The 27,867-nt window shown below is 37.2% G+C and overlaps 1 protein-coding gene across 5 annotated transcripts in view; it reads left to right on the forward strand.

The window, feature by feature from the left end:
• LOC139939322 (oxysterols receptor LXR-alpha-like) overlaps window positions 1-27,867 on the forward strand; it is a 133,386-nt gene that overhangs the window by 73,101 nt on the left and 32,418 nt on the right. For 4 of the 5 annotated variants that reach the window (XM_071935102.1, XM_071935105.1, XM_071935101.1 and 1 more), the window contains one exon: window positions 17,487-17,537. In XM_071935102.1, coding sequence (XP_071791203.1) covers window positions 17,487-17,537 — 51 coding nt within the window. Of the gene's footprint in view, window positions 1-17,486; window positions 17,538-23,696; window positions 24,311-27,867 lie in introns of those variants that run through there. The other variant, XM_071935104.1, reaches the window with a different exon arrangement.

Raw genomic sequence — 27,867 nt, forward strand, 5'->3', positions numbered from 1 at the left:
ATCCTGTAAAATTTCACTACTGTAAGGAAGGTCTACTGGTTGAAATACTCTTTTTAATAAATTTCAGTTTCTGGCTGGAGAACTTTTTCCCAAAACTGTGATGCTCGATCTTACTCACTAGCAGCTGTTCATTTTTAAAAAGTGAGAATGTACAAAGTGTGCATCCAGGACCCGTATCCAATACACTCTCAATTTTTTATCTGTTGTGTTTCTAGTCATAGGAAATTCTACCCCGATGGCATAGGAAGCGATGTATTCAAGCCAATATTTCCAAAATTAGAAGGAGACCGTGCACTGAAAGGAAGGTATTCACTGCAGACCAATTGCAGGAATTTTCATACGACAATAGAATATAGACGGTTACAGGTTGTGCTTTGATCTCTTTAGAAGACGTGGCTTGAATGTGTTGAATTGGCCGCCAAATCCCTGAGGTGCTGGCCTGGAAGTGAAGAGAATGAACTACTGACTCTGAGAACTGGCCTTCTTTCTTTCAGTCGCTAGGGTCTGGCTTGTATTTCACAGCGTAACTGTGGTCATTCAAGTTCTAAATAGAGCAGAGTTCGAGAGGACTTGAACTTTAACCTATGATATTTTGTTACTGGGTTGGAGGCTGACCACTTAGTCTTTCTTTCAGTCATTAGGGTCTGGCTTGTATTCACAGCATGACTGTGGTCAATTAAGTTTTTAGTAGAGCAAAGTTCATCAGGACTTGAACTTTAACCTATGATATTTTGTAACCAGAGCTTCAATGATATTTTGTCCAGAGCTTGTCATGCAGAGTGGCGACCACTTTGGATTAGTCTTTCTTTCAGTCAATAGGGTCTGGCTTCTATTTCACAGCATAGCCATGGTCATTCAGGTTTTAGTAGTGCAGAGTTCAAGATGACTTTACCCTGAGGCTTGTCCAGAGCTGACCAGTATGGACTTGTTTTGAAACTTTGCACGTACATTTGAGTTGAAACCAATGGTTCTTTTCAGAACCACCCCAACTCATTTAGAGATTATCATTACATGGGGTTACCACAAACCTTTACTATTGACCCCTTGCACGCACGTCACACGCGGCAAATGTGCCATGCTCACCATTTTGGTGGTTATTGTGTTTACATGTAAATGCTGCGTGCGTGGCCTAAAATGTGCACTTCACTGAACAATGCACAGTGACACTGGTGCATCCAAGATTATTCTGATGATGATGTCAGGTGAATTGGGTCAATACCTCAAGAATAATAGCCAACTGATCATTTGTGTTTACTGTTACTTTTATTTGAGCATCAATTTGACCCAGCGTGGGGGGAAACTGCATTTTATTTCACCATTTTCATTGAAAGATACAGTACATGTTTGTCATATTTTAATTTTTTTCTAAAGTTTACTACCATCTGTATACTATTTAGTAAGTGCACAATGTTAATATATCTAACAGAACTTCCTGAACATTTTGCACTGATGTCACTTAGTAACTTCCTGTGTAGTCTGTCAGATTGAATCCATTCAGCTAAAGATAGTTCAGTGTGGATTAAACGCTGTTGTAAATATGCCTATTCACTAATAAAACACGTCCATGTACACATACCGGAAGTGACTTTTAGTCTTTCTACATAATTTCGGTGCACATTTGTGACACGAAGCCAAGCTGCAAAGCATCAAGAAGGACATCAGGCCTAGACCTTCATGGAGGCCACTAAGGCCATTGTGTTACGAGTCTTTGCCTTGATGCCCCTTCAAAAGTTTGCCATAGACTTTAAGATTTTCCAATGGAAGTGTCCTTTGTAGAAACAGAATGGCCTTGCCCTCTCAAAATTGAAATTCCACGCCAGGAACATATTTGTTAGTTTGTTTAGATGATCTTCCCATCAAGAGAACTCGGCATACTCGGGATCAAAACACCAAGCAGGCAACAGCCAATCTCTCTCATACAAACATTGGTGTTAAGGTCTATGATTATGAATTGCACAAATCAAGAAATTGTGATTAAGTAACTAGACGACACTACATTGTGAAATCAGTGGTTAGAATAAGGGGATTTGAACCCACAGCCTTGTGATTGCAAGTCCTGCAGTCAATTCACTGGACCACAGTGACTCCCATTTGACATCATATTATGTATCTCCATTTGAAAAAAAAATGTTTCTATGAAAAGAGGTTTTGTGCAGTGCTGCTATTAAACTGTGTGTGTCTCAGTGTTTAAATGTCTTGCTGGTAAGTAAGACCCCCGCCTCCTTCCTCCGGATTTCGCATTTGATTGCACGAGTGGACCCAATATTGAAAGAAGTGGAACCGAAAGATTGAGACTGCTACTGAACACTGGAGCTCCAAAATAAGTCAGTGACGTCAAACACTCACCCACCCACACATATTTGTCCACCCCGTTTATCGAGGACTGCTCCGTGCCCTCCCATTGTTATTTTTGTTAAATTTTTGGGTGAAGTCCCCAGAAACGCATCAAGGACATTCTCGCTCTTTATAAAACACTCTGAATCCCTTCAATAAAGTCTTCTGTTTCAATGAGATAACAAGCTCACACAGGTCAAGAATAAAGAGATTCAAAAGAAATTTTGTATTAACCAGTAAAATTTTAGGAAGAAAGATCAGAAGTCATGTTTTTAAATACAGCGATAAATAGTTGATATTTCCTTCCAGATCTTATCTGATTAATTATTCATGAGTAACTTCTCAGTTGAAAAAGACACTTATGTATAGTTCATGTAGTTCTAAAATAAAGCTATGAATTTTTCATTAATTTAATCCAGCTCTGTCATTCCAATTTTTAAGCATTTCTTTTGAAAAATGAATTATTCATCGCCCAAACTTCCTCAATGTAGAATTTGTTGTTGTCGACACACGCAGAAGTCATCAGTCAAAAATCATGCTGGAAAATTACTCAACTGTGTCTGGCCAAGTTTAGCTGTCTGCCCCGCCGCCACATATACATCTGATGATCACCGTCCCAAACATATTGAAATGATACCAAAGTTGTATTGAATCGCAAACTAATGTTCTTTGAAACCCAAGTCAGGCCATGGATTTTGATTGATCAGTCGAGATCCGGACAATGACATTCGGTCGGCTGCACTATGGAGACGCCTGGAAAAAATCATAATTAAAGACTTTTACAGGGGAAATGTTTTTGAAAAGGAAATTTGACTGCGAACTTGTTTTTTTGCTAAAATTAGTCACTGTTCTTTTTTTCATGATTTACCAAATCATTAAAATAACCAAGGAGGCTTCATAAATTGCTTTCCTTTAATGGCAAAGTATTCTTTTGGTTTTTGGAACCATTCGATCGTTTTAATCCTACACAAAAGTATTCATGTATAATGTACAAGTAGGCCCTATGTAGTGGCCAACAGTAGCATGTGAAATTTAATTTACACTGCGCAACTTTTACAGGCAAGTTCAAGACAATCAACTGCAACCGGGCTACTTTGAGTAATTTTTCAAACAATGTCTTAAGATCCCAAGAAAAAATATGTGAAGATTCAATTGTGACTGCCTTTCTTCTTTGAGATTGCCAGGAATCGGTTGCTTGTAAATTACCCCATGTGACATGGGCCTTTACATAGTTCTTTAAGGCAAACCAATTTTCACTTCCTGGGATAAATATCACAACAAACTGCAGTGTATGCTACCAGACTGCTTTGTCAGCACATGAGTTGTTTTTCAAACAATGTCTTGCGATCCCCAAGAAAAATGTGTGAACCTTCAAATGTGACTGCCTTTTTTTCTTGGATGGAACTAGTTGCCTGTAAATTGCCTCATGTGACATGGGCCTAAACCAATTTCCACTTTCTGAGATAAATATCACATGGCTGTCAAACCTGCGGCAAGTTTATTCTGTGATTTCCCCCCTTTAAGATTGAGTTTCTCTGGCTATGTTGGCAACTGTCCATGTTTACCGAGAATCGCATCCAGTTGACATATCCAGGAATTGAATGACCAGTAAGCCATTGACATGTTCGTACATTGCACCACATTTCAAAAGAAAATGCAATTTGTTAGCGGGTCTGTTGATCAGCCTTGCCACGTTGCCGTCGTCAGGGGGAGAGATGAAAAAATGTCTGCCCAATAATAATCAGATTGTTTATAGGTGACCCGCCCTCCCTGTGTGTGTACACTTGGCAATGATGAAATATTTGGGTCAGGTCATAATGGGTTTAGTTTGATTGCGTGACAACCTTTAGGGATCAACCGCAAAATTCTTTTGAAACCCAGCCTGTTTTGTCATGAGGGTTAAAAGCGTCAGTAAATCTCAGACAAAGTTGTTTCGCTTTACAAGAAAACAGCTTTAAAAGAGAGAATCTTTTGATACTTTGTCCTACAACAGCAGTGTAACTATTTCAGTAGCGTATCTTGAATTTGTTTTCTTTTAAAAACAACAAAATCAATGTTAAAGCAATCGCACAACATCAGTAAATAGTATTGTCCAAAGGCCCACACTTTGTGTATCAAAACTTAAATATAAAATAACAATCCTGTGAAAATTTAGGCTCAATCTCTCTTCGGGAGAAAATAACGGGAAAACCCACCCTTGTTTCGGCACGTTTCGCCGTGTCATGACATGTGTTTAAAATAATTCCGTTATTCTCGGTATCGAGAATTACAATTGTTTTAATGTTTTCACAAAAAGTAAAGCATTTGATGGAATAATATTTCAAGGGAAAGCTTTCACCATTACCTTCTGTAAACCCTGTAACTTATTTGTAAATCTGTGAACTTTAAATTTTTGTTCTGTTCAGAAAGTGTCCAATGGCTTTAATGTGGAATTGAACCTGAGACTTGCACATACTTGGTCAGTTAGGGTTACAAATTTGGTAAGGATAAACTTATCATTGTTTCATTTTTTAATGCTAACTGGATATGAATTTCGTACCAAAACCATTTTTTGTGAAATATTTCCCTCTTAAGTGAGGTCATATCCAAGAAAACTGTATCAACTCTGAAAACCTTAAAACTTGCAACAGCTGATTTCAGTTGTTTTACCCAAACTTATAAGGACAGTATGTTTTCACTATTTACAGTAGATTTAAACCCAAAGCTTCACAGGTTTGTTATTTTATGTATGTTGATCACGCAAAACATGGCCACTGTCTGCGACTGTTTTGTCGAGTCAAATCCTAAGAAACCTGTCAAGATTTGGTTGTGTCTCTTGATTTGTTCTCTGGAGATCAACTAATAAGCCAAACTAGCTGAGCCAGATCTCCCTTGTTCCCAAGAAGCAAGACGCTTTCAAGGTCTTGATAGTCACAGGGGTTCAGCCCTCCTCGTCCCTACCTAATTTGTTGTCTAGCTCAGTCCCCGTAGGAAGCAAAACCTCCATGACAAAAAAAAAAAGGAAAAAGCTGCATGTTGCAAAGTTTGGATCACCTTTCTTAATGTTTAATAGGTTTCAGGAGAATGACAATCTAGTCATAGGCCAATATTATGAAGGCCAATTTTATAATGGCACACCAATTTCATAAAGGCACACAGAAACAGGTGACCAGCCAAAATTACATTTAGTTTGTATTATTGTGACTGGTGCCCCACTCAATTTATGCTTAGCATGGAAATTTGTTAAGCAGTATTTGCTGCTAAACAGTTTTATGAAATTGGGCCCAGGTCTGTAAGGTATTTTTTGTCAAGTTGTATTTTTTTGATTATCAAAACTGTATTTTGCAGTGTGGATATCATACTAAATCAGAAAACCGATTTTTCCGTTTAATGGCAGGCATTTAAAGAGCACTCTTACCACAGTGCTTTGCAAGAAACATTTTCCAAGAGGTGTGCATTGCGGCCATCATGGATTTTTCAAACATCCCTTAAGTTAAGGGTTTTCTGCTTGTTTGCAAGTGTTGATTTTTTACCAACGATGAATGTGCATTCAAAATGGAACCCAGGTGGTTTTTAGCCAGCAGTCGATATAAGCTTTTGCTATTCTTCCACCACATATCAAAAAATTTCTCCCGCCTAATTTGTTTCGGTGCCCCCATCTTATAATAAACCCAATGAATAATCAGAAAGGGCTGATTTATTTCTTATTAGCGAAACGTATTAAATTGTATTCGATCAATACCTGCAACCAATCAAGTTCAGTCTAATAAACGGTACCTGGCATTGTTTTTATTGGACGATTATAACAACCGGGATAGTGCAAAGACATTCATGCTGTACCTTCTCTCTCTGACAATCTATGAATTCCGTCCCCAAACGATTTCACCACCAAGTTCGCCGATATTAATGCCTTAAATGCAATAAAAAAATCTCCGCTGCTGATTAGGCCTAATAGTTAGCCTGCACTTTTTGGGGGAGGGGATGCCATTTTTTAAATTTTCTTCCTTCTCTCTCGTTTTTTTTCTTTCTTCTCTTCTTTTTTTCCTGGGCACAATAGGAGCTTGATTAATAAGGATATCCCAGGGAGAAAAACAGCTTTTGGCTCGTGTAAGAGAAGTGCACTGAAGGTTCACCACACGCATAAATGAATTTGATCCAACTTAACCATTGGGTCCTTCACTGAGCGGAACTCAGTCGGGGATGTGTCGTGTATTCAGTTTACGACAGACTGGCTCAGTAGAGCGTAGGTACCAGTAACTGGTCGGCTCTCTGCTGTGGTGTTTTTAATTTTCATATTTATATATTTTGCATGTACCATTTTGATTTAAATTGCTTGTACTTTTTTTCCCTAGCCCCGTTAAAAGCAATAACACGGCATGCACTTCAGCGCATGGATAGCCTGTATTTAGCTCAGTTTGACAACTTCATTTCATGGCCTGATTCATTTGTTAATGCGCATGTCATTGCTCTCATTTTTTTGTCCATCAAAAAATAAAATAAGATCATGCCCCAATTAAAAAATAAAATTCATATAGAATTTATAACTGAGGTGATATAGCGTGTCCTGGGCGATTTTTGAATATTTTTTTATTAGTTTTCACTTTTACATGGGTGAATGCGACTCGACCAAGGTCATTTGAAAAGTACAACTTTGTAGTTCAAGCGTTACTTGCAGCTGGAGAGAGAGCCTACATGCATGTGTCATGGCCGCCCATCTATACATTAGGTCGCTTGTACTTTTTCCCCCCTCTCTGCGCCTTTTGAATAAAACCGAAGCTGGTTCCTTGTAAAGTAACATGACCAGCAGAATTGCTGGTAGCATGTTTACATACCACATGTAACATTGTATCTCGTATGCTGAAAACTTCTTTTCACCCTGCCCTGTTTTTCAAGCAAATGGTCCATGTTTTTCTAATTCCCTCTTGCATTTTCCTCTCAACTTTGAACACCGATTGAATTTCTTCAATGCCATTGTGTAGCCATTGCCTTGTTATTTTTTTACTAAAAGGAAGCCTTTTTTATATAGGGTCTTTATGTAGTGCACTTAGTTGTACGTGTATGTGCCTTTGATCTAGTGGTGTGGGTTAGCAAGTCGCTTAGTTGACAGATTTTTCTAACCTACTTCTACTGCATAGAATACATTCCCTTGCATTAGTTCCTTTTGGGAAACGTTTGTCCAGTTTTCTTAAAGTGTTGTTCACTATGCAATTCTCGTGTGTATTCAACTACATACTTTGGTTCCATGCACATTGCTTCAAGGAGTGAAGAAAACAAACTATCACACTTTAACAGGTTCTACAGTAAGGGAATCAATGTGTGGTGAAGAGGTGTAAAACTAGTGGTTTAAACACGCTGGAACTCTGGTTGTTGATAATTTTACCGAGACGAAGTCGAGTAAATTATCAATAACCAGGCCTCGGTTGATTAAAACCACTAGTTTAAAACCGATTCAACACACTTGGATTTCCATTCATAAATACCTTTGCGGTCAAAAAACATCAACACTTTTTGGTCCAAAAGTAAAAAAAATTCAAAAATTATAATTGTTCAATGATTTCTTTCAACACAACACCCCTCTAGCTATGAAATGGTAAGGCCCTCTGGTGAATACTCCTTATAAGGCGATTGGGGTGCGCGTCGCGTGTATCGCGTGATGTGACACAGGTGTTCCAGCCATTGCTCTCGACCAACAGGAATGAATAAACTGTCTTATAAGCACGTGCAAGCTCGCGTGTCACGTCTATGGTTAAACACTTTTTACTAATGTTATATCATCCGTTTAAACACCCCCATGTGATGCCCTCTCGACCAATTACAATGGATAAACTGTCTTAGGTATTTATGAATGATGATTTAAGTCTGAGACTTGCACAGTCTATTTTTATTTGCAATTTACATTAAAAAAAAGTTTAGCATCAGATGCAGGACATTACATATACAATACAGGGCACTGTAATTCTGACCAAGTTTTCATGAAGCCTTGAACACGAGACATCAGCTCACCTCCAATTTTCGAAAGGGGTAATACGTACATGCACTCCATCCCCAATGCATCACCAATGCTGACATATATTCAATAAGTCATCATTATGTGTTCACCATGGTAACCTAGGAGTGATCTGAACTTATGAGGTCTGTTTCCCCCAGCAACCATCGACGATGACGAGACCACGGGACCCCCCCCCCTCCTCCTCCTCCACCTCCTCCTCCTCCACTGATGATGACACAACGTTATGGAACACGTTGACAATCTTCATTAGTAAAGCACACAGCAGGTGTGCCTCGGCATTCATGAGGGGGTAACCTGCTGCCTCCTGCGGACAAAGTGAGATTGTCTCTCAGTCTCCTCGCACATAAAAAAGTACTTTGGAACCTTACACCTTATCCTTGATCAAGTTAGTCTGAAAAACGACATGGAGAGAATATATGGAGCTCATGCCTGCAGTTGAACCATACTAATGGGTTTGAACTTTAGGACCACCCTCTTCAAGGGTGAAATTTGCTTGCTTTCATTTTATCTTTTAAGAACTCTGAAATTTGTTGAAAGGGAGCATGTTCTTTTATCTTCGCTGGTTTCCCTTCTTGGGTTAATGTCTTTATGTGATGTTACCTAATCAATATGTCGTCATAACACTGTGAAGAGAGGAGAAGATGGGTTTTTAAATTAAGGTGGGGGTGGACTTCTTCGAGTGGTTTACCTTTTGGTTGGCCGATGTCTTGTGGTGTCTTTGGAGGCCTTGAGTTTCGTTCTTGTAGGGGCACAGCAGTTTTCCTCTGATAAGGGGGGCAAACTTATGTACATTTGTATTGGAACTTTGCAAGGGGCACCACATCAACAAGCAACGGGCACCACGGCAAATGATGTGGGTACTTATTTTAAGGCAAGTCGTTGTCCTGCATTTAGTATGTTTTTTGTGAGAAAGTCTGAATGAGGTTAGATTTAGAATGACAAATATGTTGTCGGAGGAAGTCAGTTCTTTTGGACTTAGGTTTCATTTCAAAACGCAGGGAAAACCCTACAGACTTGAAAATGAAAATTTTCTTTCTGAAGCATCAAACTCAGACAACAGTGTAAAGAATATCAATCAACCATGCCATATTTCACAGTCAGTTAAAAGAGTGTGTAATTTGTGGTTTTGGAAACGACGAACCATTTTTTATTTTTTTATTTTTTTATTATTTTTTATATATAGATTTTAGATTGATGTGTTTGCCTTGGAGCTTCTTATACTGGACCTATCTCATTTAGTATTGTCAAGGGACTGACTGTCTTTGACTGACTGCAATTTTCTAAGTTTTTTTTTCATGGCATGGGTGATTACTAGAATGCACAATTGCACCCAAGATTGCCTTAAGGAAGGAAGACAATTCAAGACAAATATGCTGCAATCCTGTCATGCAAGTAGCAATCAGGTCCCCCCCCCCCTCCTGAAAAAAAAAAAAAATAAAAATAAAAATAGTAGGAATGAACCATGTAGTGATTTTTTTTATAACTTTGAGGGGAAAAACAAACTCGGACATCCAGAAAGATAATGTCATAAAGGTGATTGCATATATAAGTTTTTTGTTTCTTTCTTTCTTTTCTTTCAACAAAACACTTTGTCCTATCGAAGGCTGTTGTGGGCTTCTAACCAAAAGTTTGTATTGCCATAAATTTTTAGAGTGATTGCCAAACAGACACGTTCCCTTTAAATGATTTTTGCAGTCAATGTTGTCAATCGGTTTCAACCTAAACTTCTGCTCACGAAATTCAATATTTTAGTCAATACAAAAGCCTTTTTATTATCATTTCTTTTAATTCACAGTTCTAAGCAAGACATTTTACCATTGCTTCGTCCTTCGGATGGGACGTAAAGCCGTTGGTCCCATGTGTTGTGCAATGCATGTAAAAGAACCCAGTGCACTTATCGAAAAGAGAAGGGGTTTGCCCCGGTGTTCCTGGTTGTGGCTGCTTCTTGTGCCGTAGCACCTTCTAAACCCTTATAAGTGCTACATAATTGGGTCTCAGAATCCATCACTGCAATAACCCATCTTTCTGAAAGTTTGTATATACATGTACTCAGCTCCTTGAGTACCTTGTTTGGTAGAAGTGCGCTATATAAGACTTTGATATTATTATTATATTATTGTTATTAAGCTTTTAAGTTTCTGAGTCGATAAAGCTGTTACATAAATATCTCTTATCCTTTTGGTTAAGGAGATCTTTTCATGTGTTGATGAATTGGAATACAAATCAGTTGGAAATATGTACCATGTATTCTATATGCGCTCCTCAGTGGTGTCTCGTTGCTTGAACAAATCTTTAATTTGTGGTATAGATTAATTCTGATCTTATCTTTTATAAGACTCTTCTTGTTTTGTCCTTAAAATAAAAATGGAATGGAACTGAGTGTTCTATCCTTCTGAAAGTTTGGGATGTTCATTAGATAAATCAGGGAACAAGTCAGGTGCTCATAAGAAATAAATTGTTTTCTTATAACTGTAATGCAAAAATATTAGTCTTCTGACTTTGAGAAAGACTTAACTAGAGTTGAAATGTCAGGCTTAATGATAAACTATTGTTTATCATTTACATCGTACACAAATAGGTCCTTTTGGTTGGTAAGCAGCTTGCAACAGCTAATTCTATTTTCTTATTCATTTTCTGTTCACTTTCGTCACAAAAAAGCCAATTTCTTTTGTACATTGAGTAATTGTTTTAGCAAAAGTTAACAAGTGAAACAAAGCAGTGGAAATAGAATTTCTGTGCAATTTCTGAGGGTTTATGTGTAGACTATACTCAAACAGAATTGAAAGATGTTTATCACACTCATAATTAACGATTCTTTCACAAAGAGATTACACAAGGAGGTGGCCTATTCTTATTTAAAGAAAAAACATAAGACCATCTGTGAGTTTCTTTGCCAATTGATAAAATCACTGGCCTTAGGCCTGCAGTCTAGTGTTCATTTTGGGACCTGAATTTGCAATTTGCAGGGGTGGAACTTTAAGGTGACTAAGATAAAAAGAAAAATTGACGTGAACAAAAAAAGAATGGTGTATCAGTAGGAACAGCAAAGTTGATTATGCTCCTGTTTTAATTTTTAAAGAGTTGCCTGCGAAGGCTGAGAAAATGCAAATCAGACTAAAGGCATCTTTTCTTGTTAACTCTCTGCAAAGTGGATCATTTTCTGTCTATTTTATATTTTTCAGCGACACTTCTGACACACCTTCGTGAGGGTACAGTGTAATGTAAACATTTTTGAACCTTGTGATAAATCTCCCTTTTGTATAAATAAATGTGGAATTGTCAATGTGACAGAAAACATAAATTGTTACCGTTTTGATGATGTGCAGTATTTAGTTTACAAGATTACATGTAGATCGACCAACTGCAGTGCTGCAGATAAAAGGGTGTGAAGATGGGGTGCATGGGGAGTGGGTTCCTTTTTGAGTGTTTGTTTGTTTATTTGTTTTGGGTTTGTTTTGGTTTTGTCTGTTTGTGTTATTTTAACTGTCAATTTTTTTCTTTTCTTCATACCTTTCACAGGGTCTGTATATGTTTGGTAACTCGCTAAAAATTATTGGCAATATTATAAAAACTTACTTGGTAAGAAGTACAGCAGCTTTGGATAGTACAATGTACTTTTAAAGTACTGCAAATATGTACACAAATATCACATTTTACACTAACAAGTTTGCGTTACTGACAGTAATGTTAAAAAATTCGCTCTGAAAAAGCATCAATCATCAATACTTTTCACCCCAAAATTTGAATCTGAGAAGGGCTTCAGGCATGAAGCCGTTCCCAGGCATCTGACAAAGTACACAATTCTATGCAGAAAGAGTGTTTTTCTTTCATTACTTTCTTGCAACTTGGAGACAAATTGAACCCAAATGTTCACTGATTTGTTATTTTATGCATGGTGGGACAGTTACACTAAAGTATGCCTTTACTACACATCAGTGCTAAAACACACAGTGAATGGGTGAAACACAAGTAATATTCTATCTAATTTAACATCTGTTATAATCTACATTGTTCCGTGGAATAATACAAAAGTAACCACACAAGGCGTTATACTTTGGATTTTACAAAAGGTTGCCATTAGTATTTTAAATTCCATCTCACAATGTGGTATTAAGCACTCCATTACAATGTATGGCAATTCAACATTGTTAATTCTCAACCCGTTAAGTACAGGCTCTACGATCGGCTTGCCGACTGATACAGAATTGAACTATTTCTGTTTACATTAATGGATTGTTAGATTTTCTCAAGGTCATCTTGGAGTAGTTTGAAGACTGCGGTCTTTTTCTTGAGTCATCCATCTTTCATTGTACTTGTGTCTTATTCTTCATTTTCTCCTCTCTGTATTATGGAAACTATGTACGGCCTTGGGTTTGATTCCGTGACTCAAGGATTATTGAATGAATCAAATCATTTTTTGTCTCCCTGCAAATCTCATAAATAATTGATGCGGACACAATATGTATTCTCCCCCCCCCCTACCCCGGTTCAGTATGTTAGATATTATACAAGTTTGTCATGTTTGTTGAATGAATTCTTCAACTGAAATGTTTTTGACTGTCTTTGTGCGACTGTCTGCTCTTTATCAAACAGATGTTTCACATAATTAAATGTGCCAGACTATTAATGTTTTACAGTAAAATTTTGGAGGGCTATTTTTTTTAGTTATATTTTATTTATTGAAAGATGTATTTATAAATTTATTTATTTATAATATTTGTTTATTTATTCATTTTATTGTAATGTGTTATTTGATGATTTGTTGTTCTGCTGTTCATTCTCTTTATTTTGTCTGGTTGCATGGACCATAGAAATTGAGAACACTGTATGAATATTAATATCAAAGGCACTTTCCTCTTTTGGGGGATTTTTTGGTATTCTGGTTATTCTTTCTATTGTGAAAACACTTTTTCTCAATTGCTGGACCCAGCCAACATTTTGTTCTGCCTCCCATGAGAAAAAGATGCTGTAAAGAAGAATCTGGAAGCCCTTCAATTCGTATTGATTATTCACAATTTAATGAACCAATTTGAAGGCTGACCATTTTTGTGAAAAGGTATGTTTACTCAGATGGCCATATGTACGGTGTGACCCCATTGGCCTAAATACATGCAAGAGTTCAGCCACGGAAGGGAAGTGTTGAATCTCACCACTAGAGGGCACTCTTCATATTTTAAGGTCCTGATCAATGTTGCAATTTACCTTACAAAATCGTGAGGAATAAAGTGATTTGTATTCAGATCATATTCTCTTGGCTTTTCTGATGTCCATTATAAAAAAAAAATGCTTTACACAATTGATTGAAACTTTGCTCTTCAAATCTTCATAATATTAGCTGTCAACAAAGTAATTTTCTTGATTGAAAAAATATAGCAAATATTATTTATGTTTTGGCTGTGAAAGTCACTAAATTCATACACACTTTACTCATTTTCACCAATACATCAAGTTGATTTTCTTCAAGAACAAGTCTTGTCAAAATCCAAAAACATCCAGTGACGCACAACATTTTAAATGTACATACAAATACATGTATGTGCATTTTTGTACAGGAAACGTTTTAGCTCATTCTTGAATGACGGCGCTATTCAATTAAAACGGCATTGAATTTAAGCCTTTTGACTGAGTCTCTTAGGAATGTACAGAACGCTTATTGGTGACATCCAACGATGTCATGTTTCAAATTTCACTCTCAACAGGCATTAATCACAATGACATTTTTTTTTTACCTCATTTTATCATGAGGTTAGTGACTTGTAATTTTTCCCCTGCAGTTTCATAAGGGTTGGAACTATTGAAATATAGCTGCATTATTAAGAAACGAATTTGACCTTGGAGCTCCTTTTCAACATATTTTGTAGGTTTCATTGTATTATAGCCGGTATTTGTCACATTGTTTATAATTTGAAATTTCTTGCTTACTGCAAGTTTTCTTTCTAAAAATGTTCCATCTTTATCATGCTGTTGTCATCCATGTCGGATACCCTGCATGCAACAGTGGCAGTGGTACAGTCGTTCTCATTCTCATACATGTATCATGAAAGGGGCCAGACTGTCTTTTCCTTCCAGCCTCGGTTTGGTTACATTCGGTTGATTATAAGAAAAGCAAGATGACCGCACCATCATGCAACATCATGCATGGTTAGTTTTGCGCATTATACTGGAAGTATTGTTGTAAGATGAATGGTGTATCAATGCTTGTCACGTATTAGTCCAACAAACCTTTCAAAACTTTGATTTATCCCATAGGATCATGTCAGTTTTCACATTAAAAGGATTGAAATGTCAAAGGTCAAAATGTGAAGCTCTAATTGGAGAACATTGTTGTGGTGACTATTCACAGTGTCACATAGGCTTTCGTTTTTATTTCGGGGGAAAAAAACCTTTAAAATTGTTTGTAAGTGTCTTTTTTTTCTTTTTCTTTTTTAGCGCTTCCTGAATCTAGCGTGTGTTTTTATTTTAATTGACAGTTTTCCTTTGGGAGGATTTACCGGAGGTGATACGAATGTGACACTTTGCCAATTATCCCGGCAATCATGCACGCTCTCCGCCGTGTTGCCATAGCGATATCGAACGTGTCCCGCATTGTCCAAAGTTGGCCTGTTTGAGGTCAGAACGAGCACATTAGATACATGTAAGGAAGCCCCCTCTCTCCCCTTCATTCGTGCAAACTGGGGAGTGCGCCAAAAGCATTGTGTCAATTTCGTTATTTCATTTACTAAAAGCTGATTTGATGAGAGAGAAAACAATCCAGAGAGTACGATTTTGAAAGATCGTTTTTAGGTGCAGTTAAAGTGTAAAGTAAATTACTGGAAACTCAACTGAAGAAGCTCAGTGTGTATTTACCTTGACGCAGAATGGCGGTGGAATTTAATTTTCATTAACAACGTTATTGATACTGTACGTACACTGATAAATAACAAAGATGCAAGCACCAAATATTCAATATTCAAAAGTTTTAAAGTGGTTCTACAGTTTATACGACAAGTTTGAAGATAATTCATCAAAAAACTTCTTTTTTTTTAGGGAGAGTTTATTGCATTCTTATATTTTTCAAACATAAATGTTGTCTAAAAAAGTCTTTACTTTCTGAAGCACAGAATAAATCAATCCCTTATATAAAATGTTAATATGTATGATTTAATTGAAATTTTGAAAACATAAAGAACGAAAAAAGAAGAAGAAAAAAAAAAAAACCTTGTTGCACAAATTTGAGTGCTTTCAGATGCCTGTGAGTCTCAAATTAAAATATTCTCTTGAGAAATTGTACACTATAAACAGTTGCTCATTAGTAAGTTTTAATGCTAATACATTATATGTTGAGTAATTACCAAACATGTCCAGTGGCTTAAAAAAACAAAACATTTTTTGAGAAAGACCGTACTCGAAATGGTTCATACTATCAACAGCTCTCAGTTGCTCATAAGTTAGTTTTAAAGCTAACACGTTGTATGTTGAGTAATTTCCAAACGTGTCCAGAGCCTTTGAAAAAATACCCAAAGCAGAGTCCCTCTCGCATCCTCCTAGAAGCATCCTTTTAGAAATCTCGGTCTATCCTCTTCACCCACAATCCATCTAAAGGTCAATGCCAAAATGATGAATGGTTTGCAAACGCAAAACCCAAGGCTGATCCCTGTGGGATAGCTAGCTCTAATAGATGACCAGGGAAAGACTCCCTCTGGGCTGTTCTTTAGATATGTATCTTTGGAATACTGATTGAGAGAGTTGAGGAGACAAACTGTCAGCTCTCAATGGGATGATACACTAGTTCTGTATAATGTGGAAATCTACTGTAAGGTCTGTCTTAAAGATGCTTTGTATAAGCTACAGAAATCACATTATTCTATTTTAAGGGAAGGCATACGTTTGGTTAGCGCTCTTAAAATCAATGGCAGCTTAAGGTTAGAAGCCTACAGCAATTTGAGAAAAATTTCACTTTTAAGAAAAAGGGTAAAAGTTTGTATGCCCCAAAAGTTTAAATCTGAGAGGCATAACTGCCTCTAACCTCATGTTAAGTAGGTGTATACATGTTAGATGTCCTTCTATTGAAACTCATTGGCACAATTGTTTTAAATGTGACATAATCAAATATAAAGACATTACATACATGTATGTATGTATTGGGTCTGTTCATTCCAAAGAAGAATTTTGTTGGCAGTGAGAAGGTAAAATTCAATGCCATCTTGGTTATTGAATATCCTCAAAATTCAGGAAGTCTCTTAACAAAAATATACAGATCATAATCTTATGAAATTTGATGTCATGAAACATTTTTGGACTCCGACAAAGATCTGATAGAAATGCAATTAACACATTTGATTCTTGTTTTGAATCCCACAAATATTTTCAAAAGTAGTTAAGTAAATTTGTGGACTGTAAAGGGTCTTGATATGCAATTAAATTTGTGTTGATTATAACAATTTAACATCTATTGAAGCAATTTACATGTATTATAGATATTTTTTGTGTGTGAACATCTGCAAGTAATCCAGTTGAATATTGGCAAATGCACTCAGTTTCTGTAGGCTGTGCCACAAATAGCGCCCTCTCAAGTTCAAGTTGGACTAATCTTTATGAGATGCACAAAAGCACAACGGCAAGCCATAGGTCACTGTGTCAGTCCGTGTTGTCCCAGGAGCTGAAAGCAACTCATTCAATAGCGCCCTCTTTTGTCTGATTTCAGCAGAGGCATTTCCCAGGCTGATATATCCCAGAAAAACATTTGATTCTCTGTGTTTTATATGTCATAACTGCTTGAATACAAACAAAACATCAAATTCAGTTGAGTAATTTGAAAATGTTATTAACGAATCAGCTATGTGTTTGTGCACAAATGCAATCATTTCTAGTTATTTGTGTTTTGTGTTATTGATTAGGCTCTGTTTTTTTAGCAGTGTGACAGATGAGGCTATAATTCTGCTCTCCGTTGATAATCTGCTTAGCAAATACTATTGATTACCAGCCAAAGCTTGATTGTTCTTGAATGTCATGAAGTTGGTAGTTCGTTTGGATGCTGCTTAGCAGAAAGAGGAACTTGTTTCATCGATAAGCAGCTGAATTGATTTAACCCCAATAGGGGTTAATTGATTAAAATAAAATAAAAGTATTTTTTACTTAATTACTTTACTAAATTTCTGTGTTTTTTCTTCTCTTACCTTTACAGGAAAGAAATCCCCAAGAAGTTCAGGATGGGATCAAATGCAATCAGACGATGGTGAGTAGACATTTTTGGTTGTGGTGAAATGTTGTTCATCAGTTAACTTGATAATCTTGACTAATATGATACAAATCTGGACTGGATGAAACAGTCGAGATTTCAACAAATGATTATGTTTTGCTAGATTGTATAATACAAAGTTATGAAAAGTGGCATGAAGACCAAGATCAGAGCAGTAGGTGATATGCCCTTGCAGGTCTGTTGCAAGGGCACCAAGGCGTTTTCTCCCCTGTAAAGGGCTCATCTATGAGGAAGTTGTAGATTTCCGTTTGAACCTGAAGGCCAGGGGCAACTCAAGCCTCTGTTGCCTCCGTGAAACATCATGCCCTGGTTGGTGTTGATGTAATTTCAGTCTTTACTCACCGATCCCCCCTCAAGTTTGTATACCTTAGAGCCTGTATGTTCTCTTCCTACTGCGGTGTGATAGATTCCAACATCAGAAAGTCGACCTCAAGAAAACAACAAACTGGGGCACCAGACTTGACAAAAGCCTACCCCAAAGGACAGGTCCCAATTTCTAGTCAATTTGTGTGCGAGAACCCAACGATGTTGTCTCGTTACAGATGTTTAGTGAATTTGTTGACTCTAGGAGGGAGGTACCCATGTTCACCCTGGGGCATAATTAAATGTTGTTTTTACCATTAGGACTTGTGTGAATGGAGGGTCATTTAAGAGTCAAGTTGGAAAGAAAAAAAGAAAGGAGGTGAAAATATGATGGTTTGCGGAGGTTTAAGTGGTGGTTTTAAAGTACTGTGATTTATTTAGTTTGTGGCGTGGATCTGATTGGCCCCATTTTGTGGTTACTGTGTTTCTGAAGTTTTTGAAAAGGGAAGCCATCACTTTGTCCCCGGCCTGTGGCCGTCTGTCCCTCCTTTGTTGTTCGGTTTTCTTGAAATCATTTCACTCATAGAAATTCTTAATGTTCTCATTACTTCCAAACTAGTCCTCTTAAACGTGATTAAAGGTTTTATTTTTGTGAGGGCTTGGTTTTCCAAACCCCATTTTCCACCAAATGATGGAGGGAAAAGATGTGTTGGCCTTGGCCAATTTTAAAGAGCTGCTTAAGCACAAACAAAAGTAGCTAACCACTTTAAATTAAGCTTACCAGAATAAGGTTAACGACGGAACTACCATACATGTCACATGTACAAGTTGTGACTGGTACTACCTATTTCTGCTTAGCAGGCAATTGTAAAGCAATAGAAGCCTTATGAAATTGGGCTTTTTTGTTGCAGTAAACCTTTGCTCTAAAGCTGAAGTATCCTAAAAAACAGTAACCTAAAAAACAGTAACCTAAAAAACAACCTAGCCTTTTTCATATGAAAAGTCCACTCAACTCCAGACACTGTGGGCTGTGTTCTCCGCTAATGTTTTAACTCAACGGATCTAGATGAATTATTCACACTGGGTAGGCCTCTTGTAAAAATTCATGCTTTCCGGAGGCCCCCAGGCAGAATTTTGAGTGTGGCAAAAATGGAATGCAAACAAAAGTGGAAAATGCCTGTATAATCTTCTAACCTATGGGTGTTGGAGGGAGTCTCGAGAATAACATCAAGACAAACATAGCATGGCAACAAATAACATTGATGGGAACTCCATGCCTTATATTTAAAAAAAATTGGGATTGAAGTCACTGACCTACCTACATGTCTTAAAAATAGGGGCATAGATTTTTATTTTTTATTTTCAATGAAATGCTGAAATAAAAGCAACATTTTTAAGGAAGATCTGTAAAATTTACCTCTGAAAGTTTCAGCTGAATACAGTGTCTACTTGTCGAGGAAACAGCAAAAGAACTGTCTCAACATTTTTATCAAGAATATTGAATCCATTCATGTCTAGCGAGGTGACACATAGTTAGCAGCTGCATCTCTGGCCACACTATTTGCCAACAAAAACCACAGAATTAGAACTTTGAGTTAACTGTCAGAAATATGAGAAATGATTCAAAAAAAAAAAAAAAAAAAAAGATTCAAATTTGTTTGGGTGAAAATTATCAAAACATTTGTTAGGCTGAGATACAAACAAAATCCCACATCCTCTTTTTTAAAAGGTTTTTTTTTTTTAAAGAGAACATTTTGCAAAATTTAATGTGAATCACATTTTTGTAAAAACATTGGGAGCAAAGAACCAAAACCAATCCAATGTTTTTAAGTGGAAAACAGCATTTTGCATTGTTGAAACATCCCCTCCGATAATCAACGCAGCTGATATGCAGCTGATATATTCAACGTCCTCTGAATTTACATTCTCTGTAAAAGTCAAGAAGCCCTGAGACAATATTATTTCTACTCCTGAGTGCCGTCCCAGTTTAAGGTGACGAAACAAAAAGAAAAAGAAAATCCAACTTGGTATGGAGTCAATTGAGAGGTCAAGCAAAGGTCACACGATTTCCTGCAGCTGGCCCTCTGTTGACGTCCTGACCTCTTAAAGTCACTTGTGGGTCAGCGTGAATTACTCAGATGCCAGAGACTCGTCCCGAGATTCAGAGACTCGGCAACAGCAGACCATGTTATTTTTTTTTCTTTCCCCCGAGCGAAACCCTGTCAGGCCTAGTGGGGAGGCTTGAAGACACTGGAATGTAGAATGTGAATATTTAGTTGGCAATTACTTCGCCAAAGCTGGACTCAAATTTGAGCACAATGGGGAACATTTTTTATTGAGATCCAAGAATCTCTTCATCTGAAAGTTTTCTCTTTCTTTTGTTCTTTTTGATGACTAGAATAGTTAAGAGCTTAAAACAACATTTTCTTGAGTGTCTGAACAATGCTTTGATGACTAATACCAGCATTTGATGATGTGATGACTGATTTTTAATCAAATACTAATATTTCCACAAATAAAATACTTTTGAAACAGTGATTGACCATTATTGTATTGAAGAGGAAAACCATTGATTTGGGGTTGACCAAAGCAAAACTTATTAGTGCGGGATTTGAACCAACGATTTCCGGTTTAAGCCCTATGTTGGCGCTACCTCATTTTGTAAATATCTTTGTTTGTGGTTTATTATTTGATTGTTTTTGGTTTATTATTTGATTGTTTGTGGTTTATTATTTGAAGTAAGAAGAAAAACAATTATTCTCCTTTATCGTGTATTCAAACGGTTTTCCCCGGATCAGTTTTTTAAAAAACTTGCATGTTACTTTTCAAAAGTCACTATTTGAAATGTAGAAAGATTAAGTGCTCCTCAGTTGTATTGGTCACAAGAGGGCAGTAGACTACTTTCCTTTTATTAGAGTCAAATCTAAGTAAATCTATATTTCTGCTCTGTAAGCATTCCCATTCCCTACTTTTGAAGTAATGGGAAAGGTTTACCTCAGCACTTAATGGAGATTTGTTTGATCTTAAACCCACCATCCTCAATGAAAAGAAATTGGGCCAGCCACTTAAAAAGAAATATTTGAGGTGAATGACCGACCGGGCATTGCCCTCCATTCTAAGATGTAGAGCAATGGTGTCACAATATTATCACAGTTCTGTATCACTGGTAGTGTATGAGTAAGGAGGGTGGTGCATCTCACCACATCGCCCACCCCTATTAGTATACTTGGAATAGGGGACACAACCTTGACCCGTAACTCTGAGTAATTGGGATCGGACCCCAGCATTGTATTTGAAAGGGGTGTTGGAGAGCTTCAAGGGGTACCCTACCTGTGGGCTAGGAGATGCTCATGTTACTGGTTGTGGGGAAATTGCATTCCTATCTGAAATACTATATGGTTGATTTTTGATTTAATATAGGTAACACCTGACCAAAAAGGACAGGTTACCTCACTGATTGTCTTCTCTAGGAGTGGGTGTCAGTGGAGAGAGTAAAATAAGAACAGTGATCTTGCCAAGGAAGTGTGGTTTTACCAGTAAAACTAGCTCATAAAACAAGATTTGTAACCTTAAAGGTTTTTCTATATTTGGGTCAAATTTCAATGTGCATACGTTTTTATCACACCTTTATTCATTTAATCCCCCCCCCCCCCCACTAGAATGTGAACTAAAACGCCTCCGTTTTTAAGAAGTGACGCACATGTAGTGTTGTAATACAAATAGGAATGTGTCACTTGCACTGTCACTTGCAAATTATCCCTTCAGCTTCCCTTTTTTCCCACGAACAGACCCATACCTTTCTTACCTTTTTGCTGATTAATTTAGGATATAAAAGAGTCAAAAACAGTAGTTTTTATCAAATTTATCTCCTTTTTAACTCTTCCTATAGAGAAATTCATTAACCCAGAATCATAAAAGCAACCCAATTAGATGACAAACTTTGACCGAACAAAAAATAAAAAATAAAACAATTTCCTGCTCTCCTAATAAAGATAGTGATTCTGTTTGCTCCATCTCATTTTTACTTGTATTTTCGTTCCATTTTCTGAGTATGTTTGGTCTAAAAAAATAAAATAAAAAAAAAAAACCATTAAATAACCATTTGTCCTTGCTTTGAAGTATTTTATTTTGTTGTTCTGAAATTGTATACCCAATCATTTGAGCACTTCTAAAATTATAACAGCTCTGTCAAAAGATGAGTAGCAGATGACTATGATAGTGTTTGTTTAAAGCAATCGCACAACATCCTAAACAGTATTGTCCAAAGGCAAACACTTTGTGTATCACAACTTATAAAATAACAAACCTGTGAAACGGTCATCGGAGTCGTGAGAAAGTAATGGGAAAACCCACCCTTGTTTCCACACGATTCGCCATGTCATGACAAGTGTTTAAAATAAATCCTTTATTCTCGATATCGAGAATTGATAATTGTTTTAATGTTTTCTCAAAAAGTAAAGCATTTGATGGAATAATATTTCAAGGGAAGTCTGTCACCATTACCTTCTGTAAACCCTGTAAGTTATTTGTAAATCTGTGTGAACTTTTAATTTTTGTTCTGCTTAGAAAGTGTCCAATGGCTTTCAGACGAGAACATTTTGCGCAGTTGTTGTTTTTGAAAAGCTGGACTGGGTCCGAAGAATTGACATACTATTGCTAATTTTGTAATTTGTTTTTAAATATAATGACGTGACAAAACGCCCTTTGCGTGCTTGAGTAAAAACTTTTTTGGGAAAACTGAGGTTACTATCCCTATAATCAAGTAAATAATTCTTTTTCTGTTTATATCAAACTGTGATCTAGCTTCACTGTTGGTCTGCAGGGATTTGTCGAAAACTAATTGTACAAGAGAACAAAATTTGACCTAGTATTGAGATTTTGTTTTGGGGTTTTCATAGCCACTGTGTGCATTTTTAGGTTAGAAAGAGGGTACTCTGTCAATAACCATTGAATTAAAGATGTCATTACCCAAGTATGTGCCAAAAGATGGCTGGTTTGTTTAATTACTGTATCTGGGTCAACGAGATGATTTTTTTTTTGCCCACTCGTTTTGATGATTTTCTGGCCTGTCCTGTCGTTCCTCCCCCCCCCCCCCCCCTGAGGTAGCCAAGCTCATATTACCCTAGCCCACCATCACTGTGTACCTGACCCACTGTTGTTTTGCCAACCAATCCCGGGCAACTCGACACCTCCCCTGCGGGTAGAATGGTATGACCTTTTGAATTCATGAAAGTGAGTGAGAGCCCAGCATGAAATCGTTGGATCCTATGTCAATTAAATCTCAGGTTATAATATTGATAATATCGATTATAGAGTGATCAATGTCGCGTTGTTTTGCTTGGGATGGGGGAACAACTCCATCAGCCCCTCCCTCTTTTTTCTTCCACCGGACTGGAAATGACCATCTTAGGTTTTTTATGGAACCGAATAGCCACATGAAACGGCCGTTTGATATCGCATGGATGAAAACTATCGATTTAGAAATTGTTATTTTAGACGTTACCAATGCTGTCCAACACGTTGATGAAATCATCGCCTTTGTGCTTCAGTCGTCGTGAACTTGCCCAGCACAATTGGCTGGCCCCACCATAAAGGAATAAATTAACCTTGTTAACTTTTTCACTCCCCGAAGTTCGCCGTGAGTTGAGACAGCCTCTCCCATCCCCGGACGGTAAATGGATCGGCCCATAACTATGAACTTTTTTTTTCAAAGGTAGTTTTGCTCAGAGGGGTTTTCGCTCGTTGTGTTGTTGGTAGTCCCAAGCCATGTGTGGCAATCAGCACTTTTTCTTGGGAGTGAAGGCAGGCATGTAATGTATCCAATGTATTGAACATGTGTGCGTGCATGTGTGCGTTACCAGTGTACTCACCTGAAACATGCCGAGTTCAAATCTGCTCAGTAGTAGCCAGTCGGAAATAACTTTAGAACGAACGGGTAGGCTTCAAACTATTGTGTGAACTGCTACCTGAACCAAAGAGAGATCTTATCGGTTTGGAGTCGACGACAGAGAAAAATGTAAGAGACGAAACCCTCTCGTCTTGTTTGCAGCTCTTCATTTCTCACCCAGGGGAAGGTGGAGAACATCCAGTGAATTTGAGACGGTCTATCATTCTGAAATGGAACACTCGTACTTTTGTAGATGCTAGCCCACCAGCCTATCTGAGTCCCTTTTGGGTGGTTCCTGACAACTAGTTTCCAAGCGTCTGGCCACCCACCTCAGAATACAGGGAGGGAAAAAACTCACCTCGGGCCAGAGCTGCCCCCCTTGTCCTTTTGTAGAGGGAACAACCCTACTGTACCTTGGCACCCTGTTTCTCCGGGCGAGACCAGGTCCGACCGACCGGGACCGATAGTTCTAAGAGACCCCATAGTTACAGCTCCTCGACTTACCATACCCCTACAGCTGACTTCAAGATGGGACAGCAGGCTAACTCCAGAATTACAGGTAATGTAGATTTGAGTTCTGCCTGCGTATCGTAGATATCCGCACTAATACCGTGGAAGCCATCCCGAGGATTACACACTATGCGCATGGTTGCGATGTGCTAAGAAGTGACGTTTTGATAATCACATTTTAAAGGATGTGATTTGGAGGTGATAAGGAAAGATATGGGGAAAGCTGTTTGGTGAAAGCCGTCTGTTTCTTTAGCGTGTGTTGGTTTGGTGTTATATGTGCTTTGGTGAAGTAGCGAGTCTAAATTGGTGTCAATTTCAGATCATTTTCCTAAAAAGAGATTGGGGGTAATTTGTATCTGAAACAAGAGTTTTTATTATTTTAAACGCTTTTTTATTTAGAATAAGCTCTACACAGAAGTCAGGATTTGGGAGGAAATTTTAATTGTGCCCTAAACAAATTAAGTGCTTTTTTGCTTCTGACATAAAATACTAACATTAAAAAATCAATTTTTAAATTATTTTTTTTAATGTTTTTTTTTCATACTTAATAATATATTCAATGAAATAACCACAGATTAATGAAAATTCTTCATTTACAAAAACAAATAAATCATTAACTAGAAATTTTTGTGACTTCTACTCATTTGCGCACAAAAAAAACTGACTATCATTTTCAAACTTTAAGCCAAAATTCCAAACAGGCCAGGACATTGAGTGTTTGATAGTTTTCTGTGACAAATTTGAAATTTCCAGACTTTCATTTAACACATGCCCTCATGGCTTATTAAATTTGTTGCAGAATGAATGAAAGAAATCCCTTTTTACAAAAGGTTCACATTTACTAAAGGTTAACATTTAGAAATTATGTCTACAATTCTGACAAGCCAACAAATTAGCTCTGGTTTGTCAGAATTGTAGGCATCGATATTCTTTAGTCTGATTTCCAAATTTGTTTTGCCTTTGGGTAGAACTGTGATTAAAAAGTCTGAAAAGTCTATTAAAGCCCACACACTATGCGTACATGTAGGTCAGCCCTTATACTCAATGAAATGTTCCTACTTTGTTCCCAAGGACAAAATCTTATGCCTGGATTTGTGACAAGAATAATGTTTCAAGTTTGCACAAAATAGTTTACATTGACCATTTTTGTTAAAAATATTGATTTTTTTTGTAATTTAAGAATGATAACCAACAATAACTGGAAGATTCATCAGTGAGACCAGAGAACAAATTTTAATCAGAACTTCAATTTTGCCGGTTATTTCCAAAAATAATGCAAGATTCCCATAAAAACTGTCAGTCCCAAGATTTTTCCTTCAAGCTTTTTTGAAAAAGGTTGAGTTGCCATTACAGAGATACAAGATCTTCCCATATATATTTGATTTGATGTAGACAGTTTTGTAAACCTCTAAAACGTAATATCCTGCAAGTTCAGAGGGCTTCATCTTTACCACACAAAGACAGAACTGTTCCACAACTTTGTAGGATTTTGTCATTTTTCTTCCATCTCACAACTGTAGTTGAAAATTAAACTTGTACATGATATGACTTGGTGTTTTGGCTGGTAACCTAAATCTGGTAATCTTGTGTTTTTTGTGCTTAACTACTTTTTTTAAAGGGTGCCTTTTTGTTATTTGGTTTTCATTCAATTGAATTAACATGAGATAAGTTTGCATTGTAAGTGTAAAGTTGGTTGAACTTCATATTCTGTGATTTCGACAAGAGAAACCTCATCTACACAGACTCTCAGTCAACTCAATAATGTAATGATATTAAATGCAATTTCCACACACTTAACTATCAATATTAAATATGAACATAAAAAAAAGAAGACAACTTTTTTTTATTCTTCAAGATTTGACCAACTACACAAACAGCTCAACAAAGTCTCATTGGTTATGTTCATGATAAAGGAAGAAAGAACAATCGTTTGTGGCAGACCTTTCTTCAGTCACCATTTTCCAAATGTAGTTACGCAGCTTCCTATGTTAACAAAACAAAAACCCAATTACTTTCCATTCTGCAAATCTATTGAATTTTTTGTTATCACAATTACCGCCTCGCCCTATCAAATTCCTGTATCAATTTAGATTGAAAATTCAATAAAAAACACCTACATGTACTGTGTGTCCAAATGCATCTAACATTTGTAGCAGCCGTAAGGTTTCTTTTCCCCCCTTCTCTCAACCACAATGGTAAATCGTCAAATTGTCTCAACAGTAAGGGGCTAGGAATTTACTACCCTTTCCTTTCACAATTGGCCTAGTTCAGACGGAGGTCATGTCATCTCGTGCCTCCATTGAGACTTGTAAATCTAAGACTTCCACACAGGGCCTGTATGTATTAATACCCAGGGTCTGATCTCAGAACTCTGTGGGTTATAACTGCTTTGAATCTTAACAATGTTGAGAGGTTTTTTTTTTGTATTTTTGAAAAGCAGCTAGACTGTGGTCTGCTTCATCATCATTGAATCTAATGGAGAAAGACATTTCTACTTTTATTTATTGAGTAACATGAACTTTCTGCTAGAATTGTTTCAGAACAGTCTGTAGTCACTGCAAGTTCAAACACTCTTTCATTACAAAAAAAAATTGAAGTGCAGATTACGGGTTTTTTTTTGAGAGAGCTGTAATAAATATTTTCCTCAAAAGAATCAATTAAACACCAGTGTTTAACCTGCTCTTTGCAAACTTGAATACAATTAAGTTCAGCCCTATTTTTGTAAATTTTCTCGCTGGCGTACGTATAGCTGTGGAATATATTGCCTTTCACCAAGTTTTTTTCTTCTTCATATAAATATTTTTTCTTATACTTCTTCTCATCTCCCCCACCCCCCCCCCCCCCCCTACTATACTGGAAAATTCAATCTGTGCGATTGGTGTGGTTGTATCACAGAGTAATTTAACCTCGCGGCTACCCACCCTAGCTTTACTACTAACATTGTACCTCAATCCTTTTCACTTCCTTCAATACCTGCCTATATGGACCTACGTCAAAACTGACCCAACGGCGACCCCACGCCTTGTGTAGAATTTGACCCCTGACCCCTGTGGTGATATGCAAATGATGTGCTGGATGTTGTTGGCGGGTTGCCCGAGGGGAAAGTCTAGATGTGCTCCTGCCACCGCTTTTTTATTTTTTATTATTCTCTCTCTCTTTCTTTTTCTTCTATAACTTGTCTTCACCGTGGGTGTTTGTGTAGGGGTCCTGAATCTGGCTTGTGTGTTAGTAGGTTAGGTTTTTCTTGCTGAATGGCTAGCCCAAGCTTTGTGATAAAAGCAATGGACAGCCATGGAAATAAAAAAGAGCTTAGAAACCAACCGTGTAAAAGATTTCCTCTGGGTATATGCGTGTATTTATGCCAAAATTCTGGCAAATTCAGAACGACAGCCTGCTTAATCTGTTGGATAAACCCCTTTGTCAACCCCATCTTTTTTTTTTTACCCCAGAAAAAAAAACGGGCTCAAAGAAATAAATTACTAAGTTTAAATTTTGCAATACCAGTGCTTTATTTATTGCACTTGAACTTTGAAAAATATTTTAACATCAAGCCAGCTGAATATTGAGCAACTCAACGTTCATCAGTGTTTTGACATTATGATGGCA

Source organism: Asterias amurensis, chromosome 7 (genome assembly GCF_032118995.1).
Source record: "Asterias amurensis chromosome 7, ASM3211899v1".
Classification (NCBI taxonomy): domain Eukaryota; kingdom Metazoa; phylum Echinodermata; class Asteroidea; order Forcipulatida; family Asteriidae; genus Asterias; species Asterias amurensis.